Source organism: Hippocampus bargibanti, linkage group LG04, assembly GCF_051943395.1.
Source record: "Hippocampus bargibanti isolate YZ-2025 linkage group LG04, ASM5194339v1, whole genome shotgun sequence".
NCBI lineage: Eukaryota > Metazoa > Chordata > Actinopteri > Syngnathiformes > Syngnathidae > Hippocampus > Hippocampus bargibanti.
In genome coordinates this window covers 5,589,471-5,603,720 of record NC_142737.1, presented here as the reverse complement: position 1 = coordinate 5,603,720, position 14,250 = coordinate 5,589,471, and the positions used below count along the sequence as shown (strand labels likewise).

Below are 14,250 nucleotides of genomic sequence, written 5' to 3'. Positions count from 1 at the left end.
ATAGAAAGCCAATAGATATCTAATAGATAGCCGATAGATAGCTAATAGATAGCCAGCCAGCTAGATAGCTATACAAGTAATCGATAGCCAGCTAGATAGCTAGCTAATAGATGGCAAAAAGATGCTTACTATTTACACAGCCTTAAAACTCTGTATTCAACTTGTACCATGCACTCGTAGCACAAAAGTCGTAGAAAAATGTTACGGGTGATACTTTTACTGATACTCTGGAGTTGTTCTACTAGCGCACTTACTGATATGGTCCTTGTATTGCTAGACCAAAAGCATCATTCAAGATGAAAAAAATGTCCCTAATAAGGCACCCTTATTCTTATCGTTTTAAAAGTGAATACAAAATAATGTCATGGCGCCCCCTGTGCGGCTGCCTCTACAGCAGCTCCTAACCCTTTTTCAAATCCCTTTCCGTTCTCCTATTTTGTTTATTTTATTTCTATTATGCACAGAATACTTTGTCTTTTTACCCCCCCCCCCTTTTCATTTTTGATGCTGTAGATTGCAAGTTTCCCCACTGTGGGACTCTCTGAATCTGATATACGTGCATATTCGTATAAATGCGCATCATGACGCAGGCACGGGCTCACGTAACCCCACAGACTCGCCGTAAAGCCACTGGCGAAACAAAACAGACATACACGTCTACAACAGCCTACGCAGATGGACGCATTCACAGGAAACGGCACAATGCCACACCACTTTCAAGCCCGGCAGCTATGGAAAACCTTGAGATGAAAAAAAGGCATCTCTTTAGCCTCCTCCTGAAGCAATAGACATGATAGCGCTCTAGAGTTTCAAGGGTGGTTGAGATGTGCATGGAAACAGTAAATGAAGAGATTTTCTTTTTGGGCATTCTCTTCTTATTTTTCAAATGAAACTGAAATGTTTTCAGCATCAAATTTGAACCTTTCAACAAGTCATTGTATTAGCCAATGCTACCAATTTATTAAATGCGTAGTTATTGTGAACACTATCATATTTTTACGAGTAGCAGGAGAAAAAAAAACTAATAGAAGCAAATGAAATGAAACTACAGGGATGCATCTGGGAAATTGAAAAAAGGGGGCCCGTTGGCTCCCTTATATCTGAAAAGGGGGCTAAATTCTAAAATTGTAGGGGCCCGATTGAACTACATTGCCGAAGTATACAAAAGTACATTGAAATAAAACAAAATAAATTTATTGGATCATGAAAGTTCGAAATTGCAAATAAAAACCATTATTTGGGTAAAATCTATTTTTGTAATACAGTAAAGTCTCGTTATATCGATATCGGATATATCGATAGTCCCGGTTATATCGATACTATTTCTATGCACGCACGGAGAAAATTACATGGAAACAGGGTCGGATATATCGATAGTCCCGGTTATATCAATATTTTTTTCGGACTCCCTTGAATATCGATATAACGAGACTTTACTGTACATTCAAGTCAAATACTTTCTTCATACATAAAAGAATCAAATATTTTCAATTTTATTGAGTTACTACACAATCAATTCTGTGCTATTTTGATATTCTACGGTATGACAGAGAATACGCAGAGAACAATTAGCACAATATTCATGCTTCATGTCACAAAGAGGGTACAGAAAGTGCTGAAGAATGAATGACTCTGTCTCCTTGTGAGGTCATATTTGTTATTTAGTTTGTTTTGATTTTTTTTACTTCAAGATGGCACCGCGAGATTGGCTGCCTTTCCAGCAGCTCCTGTATTTTGTTTTCACAGGAGTGGAAATGCAATTCCACCCGTGTGAGGCTTTTTGTCTTCCCGATTAGATAAACAGACACACTTTATTAATTACGAAAGGAAATTAAGATGTTGAAGGTGATTCTGAACATAAAAAAATAATCATTAAAGATTCTAATCAATAAATGAATACAAAAGAAATGCCATTTGTGATGAATGAAGAAGAAGGGGAATAGAAACAGCAGTGTTGTTTTCATAGCCGGCTGTTACCATGCCAATCATGAAGCGAGAGTCCAGCACAGAGGGCAAAGTTGGCCCGGCTGCTGCCCCGAGGGTCACCCCGACTGGGCGAGGGAGGATCCGTAAGGACAAAAGAAATGAGAATAAAAATATGAGGGCAAAGGAGGAAAGAAAATAATGTTGCTAAGTAAAGCTAACTTCTCTAAGTTAGGCTGATTCACACAGCTTCCCGTGCTTTGGGGCAGAAAACGGACACTTTAAACATCGACACTTCACTTTATACACAAAGTATCAAGTGGGAATTAATAAAAATAAAATCAGATGGGCCTGTGCAGACAGTGTCTCAAATACATTTGGCCAGTTTGTCCAACATGTATGAGTCGCTGCTCATTTCTATACTTGAAGAGGCTGTCGCAGCAGCTGCCTAGTTGGCATGTACACACACAGATGCCATCTTATACAAGAGCTTATGTAAGGATAGTGCATCATTTCCAATAAGACTGGTCTCTTTTTCACTTTGGGAGCACATAGGATCGAGTTGGACACAGAAGCCCCCCCCCCCCCCCCCCTAACAACACTTCCATGATCAGGACCATCCCTGGCGATGAAGATGGATGAAAGGAAGAGGTACAGATGGTGGACTACTTGGTTTCTGTGGAACTTATATATCAATCTATATATCCATCAAACTAGCAAGTTATCCAGCTCGCTGTCTTTCTGTCTGTGTGTGTGTGTCTATATACAGTATCTGTCTGTCTGCCTGTCTATATATATAGAGTGTCTTTCTATATACAGTATCTGTCTGTCTGTCTATCTATATATCTAGCTGACTATCTAGCGAGCCAACAATCTAGCAAGCTAACAGGCTATCTATCGACCTACCTACCTATCTATGGATCCATCTACCTACAGATCAACCGACCGACCGACAGCAAGCTATGTATCTATCAAATTAACTATCTCGCTAACAGGCTAACTATCTGGCTAGCTAACAGGCTAACTGTATGGCTAGCTAACAGGCTAACTATATAGCTAGCTAACAGGCTAACGGTCTAGCTAGCTAACAGGCTAACTAGCTGGCTAGCTAACAGGCTATCTACCTATCTACCGACCTACCTACCAACCAACCAATCTACCTATCTACCTACCAACCAACCAACCAACCTACCTACCTACCTACCTACCTACATACCGAGCCCGCCCGTCGGTCGGTCTAGCTAGTCTGTTTAGCCAGTCTGTTTAGCTAGCTAAAATTAAATACTTTCGTGGTACAAGACTTCCAGGAACCATCCGCTAATTTTCTTTTCCAGAGAACCTCATAGAGGTCCGCGGGCCACTTTAGACCAGGCCACGACGGGCCGCACAAATGAAGGGAAAAGAAAAAAAAAGTATACAATTTCCAGTGACTTTATTATCCAAAGGTTAAAAATATTTTCTTTTGAAAAATGACATCCAGCGCTGACTGACCTGATACATGTCAAGATGCTAGCTGTCTCAGTCATGCTATGCTAATATTAAACCTAAAAGCTAGCAAAATGAGTAAACAAAATAAATACATACAGACTTATTTGGAAATGGGGAAAAACAGTCTCCACACAGGAGCAAATGCACAAGATGATAATAATGGTGCATTTCACAGACAATACCATGAGACCTACTTGAAATATGGATTTATCGCGGGCTGGTGATTCCCACGCATCAAGCTCCCTTTACACAGGATGCAGCGAGCAGGTCTCCAATGAGTCGATAAAGCCGATAAAACGGATTTGTTAACAAATGAAAATGCCGTTCACGGTGGCATACTTGATGGCTAACTGCATTGCGAACTTTAACAAGTCATTTGAAATGTTGAAAAAAAAAATATTTGTGGATTTGTGTTTATTGTTGTCAAGTTGAAACACCGTACATCATGTTCAACAGCACAAGATTGTAGACAATTCGAAATAAATTTGCCATTGTTTGAGTATTTTATGGAATTTAGTTGGTTTAAAAATAAGCTAGCTTCTGTAATAATAATAATAATAATAATAATAATAATAATAATAATAATAATAATAACAATAAATTTCATTTCTAAGCGCCTTTCAAAACTCTCAAAGTCACTTTGTGTCTGTCTGCCTGTCTACCTATCTATATATGTATCTAGCTAACTATCTAGCAAGCTAACTATCTAGCTAGCTAACAGGCTAACTATCTATCTATCTGTTTGCCTGTATGCCTGTCTACCTGTCTGTCCGTCCGTCTGCCTGCCCATGTATACATCTAGCTAAACTTCTAGCAAGCTAACCTTCTAGCAAGCTAACCTTCTAGCAAGCTAACTTTCTAGCAAGCTTTAAGCGCCTTTCAAAGCTCTCAAGGACACTTTACAGTCACAGACAAGCATAGGTACTATAATAAATAAAATACAATCACAAATAGAATACAATAAATAAAATACAATTCTAAATAGAAACAAGAGAGAGAACTAAACAGAAAATGCAATTTTAAATAGGTGGGTTTTGAGATCTTATACCAAATCTACATGAGAGCTACAACCGTAACTGAAATGCTTAGATGAAATGTGTGCAAGGGTAAAAGGGTGAAGGGAAAAAAAACAACGGGTGTAAGGCAGAAAGAGCAAGCAGCCTTTTCGCCCCGTAGCATTTCTTTCCAACACTCGCAGTCAAAGGCAGTTAGCTCCTCTTTGATGTATCTATAATTAGTCCGTACGCAGTGTTTTGAAAACGAAATCAAATTGCAATGAAACACTTGAGCGCGCCACACAGGGGTTAACATGCTCCAGAGCATGGCGAGCGAGCAGGAGAAATTAACAGCGGGGCCCTTTTGATAGGCTTGATCAGAAATGTATTTATTAACTGAAAAGGGGAGCAGTAATTAACCCGCAGACAGCTTGTTTTCTCTGGGTCTTCTCATGTGTCGGAACAGTTCATCCCGCAAGGCTCTGCACAAGCACACGCACACATACGCACACTAGCCATCCCATCCCGCTGGACCAATTTCTCCTCAATTAAGTAGATAGTGTATGTGTGTGCATGTGTGTTAGTGGGACACTGATGTGCAATTGAAATACTATTTTGTCAAAATTTTATGTATTTGTGCTTGTGATCATTCTGCGCAGTCGAGCTTGAGCGCATTTGGATGAAATGTCAATGAGCTCACAAGAGCTGCGACTTAGTATCTGCGTTCCCAATAATAATAATAATAATAATAATAAAATTATTAATTATTATATTATTAGGAAATTATTATTGTTATTATTACAAAGGTATAAATAAACACATCAAAATTAATAATGCAATATTGATTTATATAGTGCTTTAAAGGACAACCGACGTCACTTTTTTGTTTCTTAAGTGACATCAGAAAAACGTTTTATAGCATCTAAAATACCCAAAACACGCAGTATGATATTTTTAGTCAAATACAAAGCACAAATAAAAATGACTTAAAGTGTCCAAAATCTGCAAAAAATTGAGCGGCGAATTGGGCATTTTCAGAAAGTCCCGCCCCCAGTTCATGACGTCACGCCAAGACGTCTTGCATTGCTGGAGAATCAAAACAATGGCTTCAGATTCGGAGATGATGCTTTCTTGTTACACATCCAGTTATGAATATGATTCAAATAGTTCTGAAGACGAAAGCATACATGTTTACGATCGATTAAAAAATTTATTCTGTGTCATTTTGAGGCATCTGGACTGCAATGTAGCATCCCAGAAAAGAGGCACAAAATGGCGACCTCCTGTGTTTTTTTTCGGTCAAGGGCGTTCCTTTAGTGACGTCACATACGGACTCGTCACCAACTCAAAAACAAGACTTCCTGAATATTCAGCGCGAGTCTTAAAACGTCAAATATATCTATATGCGGTGGAATCTTATTAAAATACACCCAGTAGAAGTCATTTGAAGCCATTTTACAAATTATGGACACAGACAAAAGGAAAATGCTGCCCCCTCGTGAACGGTCAAACACTGCCACAGGTATGACCAGCACTTTATCAAAAAACAAAACCCAAGCAAATTCGGGAATGGCCCTTTACGTCACAAGGAGGATAAAAAAATAAATAAACGAAAAAGTACTGACCAGTTCGACGAAAGACAGCCCGCCATAGCTGTGGGCCACAATGAAGACATGCTTGGCTGAAGCTTTTCCCACAAAGTGATCCCACACATACAACACGTGTTCCTCGGAGGATCCGTTTTCCTGAAAAAAAAAAAACACACACACACACACACAAACAGACTTTTCAGTTTAGCGCTGTCGGAAAAGACACACAATTTACAAACATAGGATAGAGTCACATGAGCCCAACCCGTTACGCGACAGCAAACGGAAGCAAAAGAGAAATAGAAAAGTGGTGGTAGCCTGAGGAGATATCTATAAAGAGGCACTCTTTACTCAATCAATAAGTCTTGCATATTGCAAATGCCCGAAATGTAAAACTCAATAAGCTCAGAGAGGTAACGTTTAAATCTTAATTTGTAACCGGCTGCTCAATCAATGGCCTATCTATATGCCAGTGGCGACCACACGGGAAGACACTGGGGAAGGTCATAAGAAAAACAAAAGAACAGCACAAACATGCAAAGTGCATATGAAGAAATAAAAAAAAATGAATCATGACATGAATAATCACATTCCCTGAAGAATATGTGTAAATATTTTACCCGGGTCCCGTTATGGCCACTACATACATTGTCACCAAGTTGGCTTGTTTAATTAAAAAAGAGATACAGTATAAACCTTTCCGGAGCTGCAAGGAACAATAGTAAAAGGAGATGTGTGAAAAGGGCATCCGTTAATGAACTTGTGACATTGATTTGAGACTTTGATTTCCTATCAAACTGTCTGCCTGGCAATAAAAGTCAACAAAATGTTCCTATACAACACACAAACGCAAGCACGTGTAACCTTAAAGGACAACCGACACCATTTTTTTGTTTCCTGACAGCAGAAAAACGTTTTATAGCATCTAAAATACCGAAAACACGCAGGCTGATATTTTTAGTCAAATGAAAAACACCAATAAAAATGACTTAAGGTGTCCCAAAACTACTTCAAAATGACTTCAGAAAGTTTCAGTTTCAGAAGGTCCCACCACATTGTTCGCGACGTCACGTCAAGACATCTTGCCTTGCTCTAGAATCAAAACAATGGCTTAAGATTCGGAGAAGATGCTTTCTTGTTACTCATCCAGTTATGAACCAGTCGACTCCCATGTCGGAGATGGAATTCTACCCAAGATTTACGCACTGTGAGCCAGATGTGCTAACCAGTCGACCACCATGGCGCCCCTCCCCTAGATATGACACAAAACCCATTAATTTCTTTATCAAAATCAGAAAGCCGGCCTCGTTTATTTAAGTCGACCGCAGCATTTGGAAGAAGCAGTTCTCGAAATAAAGGTTGAACCGCGAGAGACCCCAAAAATGAAAATTAAAAAGGTCAATTGATAAAGTTAACTTACCAATGCAATCTTCAAGTCAAGTAAGGAAACTGGATATCTAGTTGGCTAACTAGCTATAAGCTATATATCTAGCTAGCTATTAGCTATATATGTATCTAGCTAGCCAGATATTTGAGTCAGGAAACATATTAGCTAGCTATCTATTAGCTACCTAGCTATCTATTAGCTATCTGGCTTTCTAGCTTTTTGAATTAAACTGATCCTGTGACAGTAAAGTGACCAAGAGAGTTTTGAAAGGCGCTTAGAAGTGAAATGCATTATTCTTATTAATAGTCCCACAATGGGGAAATTAGCATTTTTTTATGAAAAGAAGTCAAAGTCAACTTTATTGTCAAATATGCTAATATGCATGACATACAGCACAGATGAAATTAATGTCCTCTCGGACCCAGCGTGCAAGACATGCAAGGCACTTATAACATGGCTAAAAAGACATACAATTGACAACAGACAATACATGTAATTTCTGTATGTAAAGTGAGGTAGTGTCGTCTGGAAAGTGAGGCAGTGACGTATGTAAAGTGAGGTATTGACATATGTAAAGTGAGGAAGTGACATATATAATGTGACGTAATGTAGTAATGCAAAAACAAACAACAAGAAAAGAAATATTTTATATCATAACTATGCAAAAACTTTTTGTGAATATTCAATGTATTTTTTTGGGACTGTTTATCCGGAGGTGAATTAACCTGTCAGTGCGTTTGTGTTTGCCACTAGATTAGCATGGGAGGGGTGGGGGGGGGGGGGGGGAGGGGGGGTACCGTGTCGGCGCCCTCCTCGATTTCCAAGGTGTGATGCAAGAACAGGCAATGACTGCTCCAGCCTGCCCTCCTGCCACCACCACTACGAGTGTCAGGGTGTTTGTGTGTGGGTGTGTGTTGGTGTTAGTGGTGGTGGTGGGTCGGGCGAGGCGGGGTTGCGGGCAGAGACAGAGATCTCTGTCTGAAAGGCTGTGACATCAAAGTCTTTTGAAGCCTCGCCACTTTCCCCCTCCGCCATGTCGCCCTTCATCAGAGAGGCCCGTTTCATTAACTCTTTCTCTTCGAGCTTCTGGTGCTTTTCAGTCTTCACCACCTGCATTGTTAATTGTCCCTGACACCTGCCGTGAATGTTCATATATATATATATATATATATATATTGCAGGAGAACGTGCTGAGCGGTTGCACCTTTTTGATAGCACAAATATATGCCAGCACTGTTTTTGATTGGGAGTACCATTTGACTGTAATCGCTGGACAGCTCTGAGGAGATTGTACGTTTTTGCCCCTATGATGAGCAACATGTTCAAAGCCCCGCTTTGTTCAGCGGAAAGCGGTGCTGTTGAACGTATGTGGAACTGTCGCGGCTTGGAATTGAAGCGGATTTACGTGGGACAGGAGATGTGAGATGATCTCTTTTCGTCATTCGATGCTACAGCTTTGTGTTTTCTTTCAACATTTAGCTTGTAGTAGACGTGCATATTCCACCATCACATCCCTGATCCACTGGTGAAAAGGACACTTTGATGCTCTCCTCTTTTATCTAGAACTGTTTTATAAGGAGGGTGCAGGAAGTGCTAAAGATTGAATGACTGTCTGTGTTTTTGTGTTGTGTCACGTTATTTGTTATTGTGTTTTTTTTGTTGGTTTTTGATTTCAAAATGGCGCCGCGAGAGTGGCCGTCTTTACAGCAGGTCCTGTACGTCTGTGTAAAGAGCAGTACATTGGGGAGACTCAACAAATTCTCAAAAAAAGACTATCAACATCCCAGGGATAATCCAAGTGGGCCTCAATCGGCAGTACATTTGCACCTAAAAGCTAGCAACCACTAATTTGACGACAATGAGGTCAAAATCTTAGCGAAAGAACATAGATGGTTTGAAAGGGGGGTAAAAGAAGCGATTCTTATAAAACAACAAAATCCTTCATTAAACCGGTCTGGTGGGGTGAGGTTCAATTTGGATCGTTCATACAATAGCCTGTTTAGGCAAAACAGGTTAGGCAACATTCGTAATGCTGATGAGGTGATACCGGTGGGAGTGGGGGAAATAGGCCAGTCGTTAGTCAGGAATGTAGGAACAATCAGTGGGGCCACAGGGAGGGGTTCTCTGCTCCCCCCAACCTGAGAGTAGGGACCTATCATAGCTGTGTCCGGCGCCGCCATGCCTGGACATTAGGGATATATAAATAGGGCCGATACGACCAGTCAGACTTTAGTTCGCTGACGAAGCCTCTTGGATAGGAGGCGAAAGGTCCGAAACCTTCAAAATTGTACAGATAACGGCTGAAGAAACCTTCTCATCGAAGCAGGTCCTGTATTTTGTTTTTGCTGCTGTGAAATGTAAAGACAAATAAAGGCTTATTTAATCTAATCTACTCAATTTATTTCTACTGTATATAAATGATATAAAAGCTTCACAATAAGCAAACAAAATTCCCCGCTTTAACATCTAACACAGTTTCTGCCTTCTCCCCTCACACAACAGAGTGACTGACGACTACCTGGCATGGCAGCGTCGAGTGAATTATCTAAACAACATTTGCATATTGCAATTATTTCCTGGGGTTAATTAGCTGCAGTGGAGCGCGCCGCCCTGCGAGACCAGCAGCCTGTCACTAACTCGCAAATACACACACACACACACGCACATAAACAAGTTAAAGTGTGTGTGTGTGTGTGTGTGTGTGTGTGTGTGTGTGTGTGTGTGTGTGTCAGGGCTGTCACGAAAGTGTCCCAACTGCACACCTGTTGCCAGCATCCTTCAACCATGACTGTCGAGGGACAGTGAAGTGTGCTGTTTGTGTGTTTACAGAGTATATTGTCCCCTCAGACGATATAAAATTCTCCTCCCGAGATAGTCACCACAACGGGCACTAAGCCAAACTAGCATGAATGGCTATGACATGAAAAAAGAGAGATAAAGAAAATTTGGTATACATTTTCAACATTAACAAGAGCATGTTTCAACTCGCTGGACACATCATTAGGTACAGTAGCACAAACAAAGACCCACGTACTAAATCCTGTCTATGCAGTTAATCTAAACGACTACACTTGTTTTTCGTGACATATTTCTAATTATTGAAACATAAGCTGTGTGACGAAACAATCAGGTCCCGGTAATCATGTAAATTAACTCATTCACTGCCAGACATTTGCAAAAATGTGTACATTCCAGTGCCAGGGTTTTTGTCATTGTCACTCGAATTCCAGCAATCACAGAATATTGAGTTTTAGGACTAATAAAACATCCAATACAGCGTTAAAAACATTACACTCTCTTCTTTAATCAGGAATAAATAGTTAATTCCTAAGATATATGGATCTGGAGTTATATGAGCTTGAAATGAGGGCAGGTGTCCAAAATACAATACAATACATACTGGTTTATATAGCGCTTTAATAACAATTGAAGCTGGAATAAAGCGCTAACATGGAAAAAAAGGAAAAACATTGCCAGCAACCCAAACAACAACAAAAACAATTCGGGAATGGCGTTCTACGTCATTTTTTTCAATTCCCGAATAAATTCGTGAATGGCAGTGACAGAGTTAATTCAAGATTTTATTGTATTTTTTTCAGACCATGTTGAAGTCTCCGGCACAGTTACAAATCCACAAAAAGGATGCAAATAAAATTGTCTGTAAACACAAAATCTGTTGACATCAACGTATCACCAATTGCATCCATGTAAACAATATTTTCCGTCGACAAAAACCGCCAGTGAAGCGATGGTGCAATCATTTGATTGTCTACGATTTCAGTTTGTGATTAAAAGATTAGGCCGCTGCCAAACAAACTGAATGCGCCTGTTTCGTGTGTTTTCCCACATTAAGTGACCTTTCATCGACTGAACTATTTCCGGTTCTTAGCCAATAACAACCTGACCCAGCAACACGTGAAGGCAAAGTCTAATGGAGATGTGCTCATACACACTCACATTTTCCTCCTTAGGTAATTCGGTCCGATACGTGACCCTGTATTTGCTCTTTGTAGATGAAAAGCAGTGACAAAAGAGAGTACAGACACCGGAATAACAGCCCCCGACGCCAACAAAATCGCGGTGCCTAAACGACACAGGAAACAGTGAGGCTAACAACAACACACAACGCTCTCGAACAAATAAGCACTTCAGACCCTCATGCTACTCTTCCGACATCAAAACCAAACTGGACATCTGGTGAGGTAAAGATCTTGTGAACCGAAAAACTTTATGGATCAGAATCAGAAAACCTTTATTCGTCCCATAATGGGGAAATTTGCAGTCCACAGCAGCAATTTGAAAGGGGATGGGGGGGGGGGGGGGGGTGAAAGGATATAAAAACAAGATATTCTAGGTATCGTAAAATAAAAATCTCAACTGTATACTGTAAATGTGCAAAACCGTTTCATAAAAAAGTATCAAGAAATGCATATTGATATATGTAGCTGGATTGCATCAACCCATATTTACAGTACAAGTGTCCAGAACACAGAGGATCGGAGTTGGCTATATTGGTTGCATTCGGAAAGTTTGTCGGGAACCTAGCGGTATCGGGAAACAATTTTGACCTAGCGAATAGCATGTAGACAGTAAACTATGAAAAATTAAGAATACATGTCATCCAGTGTATTGGATTGAGGCTTTGGTCAAGGCTACGTTAAGTCTTGCGGAGAGAGCTATGCTAGCAAATCAAAATGCTAAGCAAAATATAGCTAAAAGCTAACAGCGAGTAGCGTTTGATAGCTATGCTAGCAATTCAAAATGCTTAAGATAATATAGCAAAAAGCTAATAGCTAGTAGTGTTTGATTCAGGTCAGTTCAGTGTAGCGCATCTGTCATAAATGATTGCAGAATATCAGTCCTTATTTTCAATGGAAAGCAAATGTATGTGAAAGTTGAGGCTAACCACACATTATTTTACCTAAGTACTGTTAGCAAACCACAGTCGCAAACATATTTGTCTGAATTAATGTGCAAACGTGATCGCCATGGTGTGATCTCACCATTTTTCGGCGCTCATGCAGTCATCACATTCCCGCCGTTGCTTATCATGGCGAGAAACGCCAAGTTGGATTCAACTTTAGAGAACCGAGAGTTTACCCTGCTCAAAAATAATGTCACCAGCGATTCCAAAATCCGAATAATTAAAGTTGAGTCATTTGCTGCAATTCCCGAATTTATTCGGGAATTGAAAACTGTGATGTGGAGCGCCATTCCCGAATTTGTTCGAGTTTTGGTTTTTCTTAAGGGAGGTGCCGATAAAGCACCGGTCAGACCTCTGATACTGTTTTTTCACTTCCACGAGGGGGCAACATTTGGTTTTTATCAATATTAGCGCTTTGTTACAGCCTCAGCTGTTGTTAAAGCGCTATATAAACCAATATGCATGTATTGTATTTTGTACAGCCGCTAAAATTTCAACCTCAGATAACTCTACTCCACAGGTGTAAAAGTCAAGGCCCGGGGGCCAAATCTGGCCCGCCACAGCATTTTTTTTCAGCCCGCGAAAGCAAATCAAATTTGTGAAATTCCATGATGCTTGCTAAAATCCTAAGCAAAAGGTCACATTTTTGGATGTAAACGACAGTAATAGTCTTTATTCTTGACTTCAAATTTGAAAACTAGTTATTCATTAATTTGTTGTGCGCTCTATATGTAATATGTGGAGGGGATTAAACATTCTAATGGCTTCCCCAAATTCATAACGCAGCAAAAAATGACACCCCTGCTCGAGACCCATATAACTACGGAATTAACAATTTTTTTCTGATGAAAGAAGAAACTAAGGTTTACTATGCTGTATTGACTGTTTATGTAGTCCTAAAACTCAATATTCTGTGGGTCCTGCAATTTGAGTGAAAGTGACAAAAAACCCTTACACTGGAGTGGACACATTTTTGGACATGTCTGGGAGTGAATGAGTACATAGAAATATACATATTATTATTATATATTTTTTTAAAGTTGGATAACCATTTCTCAGAGATTTCCTACGTCTGTGGATCACACGAGTGGAATGGGAACATCGCAGAACTGATTGGAAAATGGCTGTAGGTAACGCACAAACAAAAAACAAATAAAAGACAACTTCCTTCTTGGATGAGAATTCCTGCATGCTGTCTCCATTAGGCCACCTACAGAGAAACTCAACTATAAGCAGCCGGGTTTTAAATGTTTTAATATGTCCTGATCAGCGCCAGGAATGAGTGCACGATTCCGTCCTGAGCAACGAGGTTATCAGTTAACCGATGCATTGCGGATTAGATGGGGTAAATTTCACCGCCACACGTCATTTTTCTCAATTTTAACGTGATGTACTTTGATGTCAACCACATCGGAAATCACACTTCTTCTCACACCCCCTGAGGGTTTTATTTGTTGTTCGCCTCGCATAGCCATCCAGAGAGTGCTGCCGTTTGTCACATGTTAGGTTACAATGTTGCGCAATAAGCTAAATAGTTTTTTTGTTATCGTTAAAATTAAAAGGTAACTGTTAATGCTAATATTAGCTTGTAAATATTATCACCTAACAATTTTTGGTATCACGCGACTTCCAACAAATTAACCAATTAGCACTTTTGAGAAGTTAAGATTGCTATCTAATAGCTATCTAGCTATATATTGGCTATCTAATAGCTATCTATTGACTCGCTAGATAGCTTTCTTTCTATTTGAGTTACTTCCGGGTTGAGTGAACCCTGGCGCGTGTGGCTGCCGCTGCTCACCCACAGAAAATATCCTGTGACTGTAAAGTGACCTTGGGAGTTTTGAAAGGCGCTTATGAATGAAATGTATTATTATTATTAATATGAATCTTATTTTTGTCTAAACCAGGGGTGTCAAAGTCATTTTTTGCCGCGGGCCACAT

The 14,250-nt window shown here is 40.0% G+C and overlaps 1 protein-coding gene across 4 annotated transcripts in view; it reads right to left on the bottom strand.

Moving 5' to 3' along the window:
* Positions 1–14,250, bottom strand: part of arb2a (ARB2 cotranscriptional regulator A) — a 174,067-nt gene that overhangs the window by 84,880 nt on the left and 74,937 nt on the right. For all 4 annotated transcript variants that reach the window (XM_088993711.1, XM_088993715.1, XM_088993712.1 and 1 more), the window contains exon 8: positions 6,032–6,151. In XM_088993711.1, the coding sequence (XP_088849837.1) occupies positions 6,032–6,151 (120 nt within the window). The remainder of the gene's footprint in view (positions 1–6,031; positions 6,152–14,250) is intronic.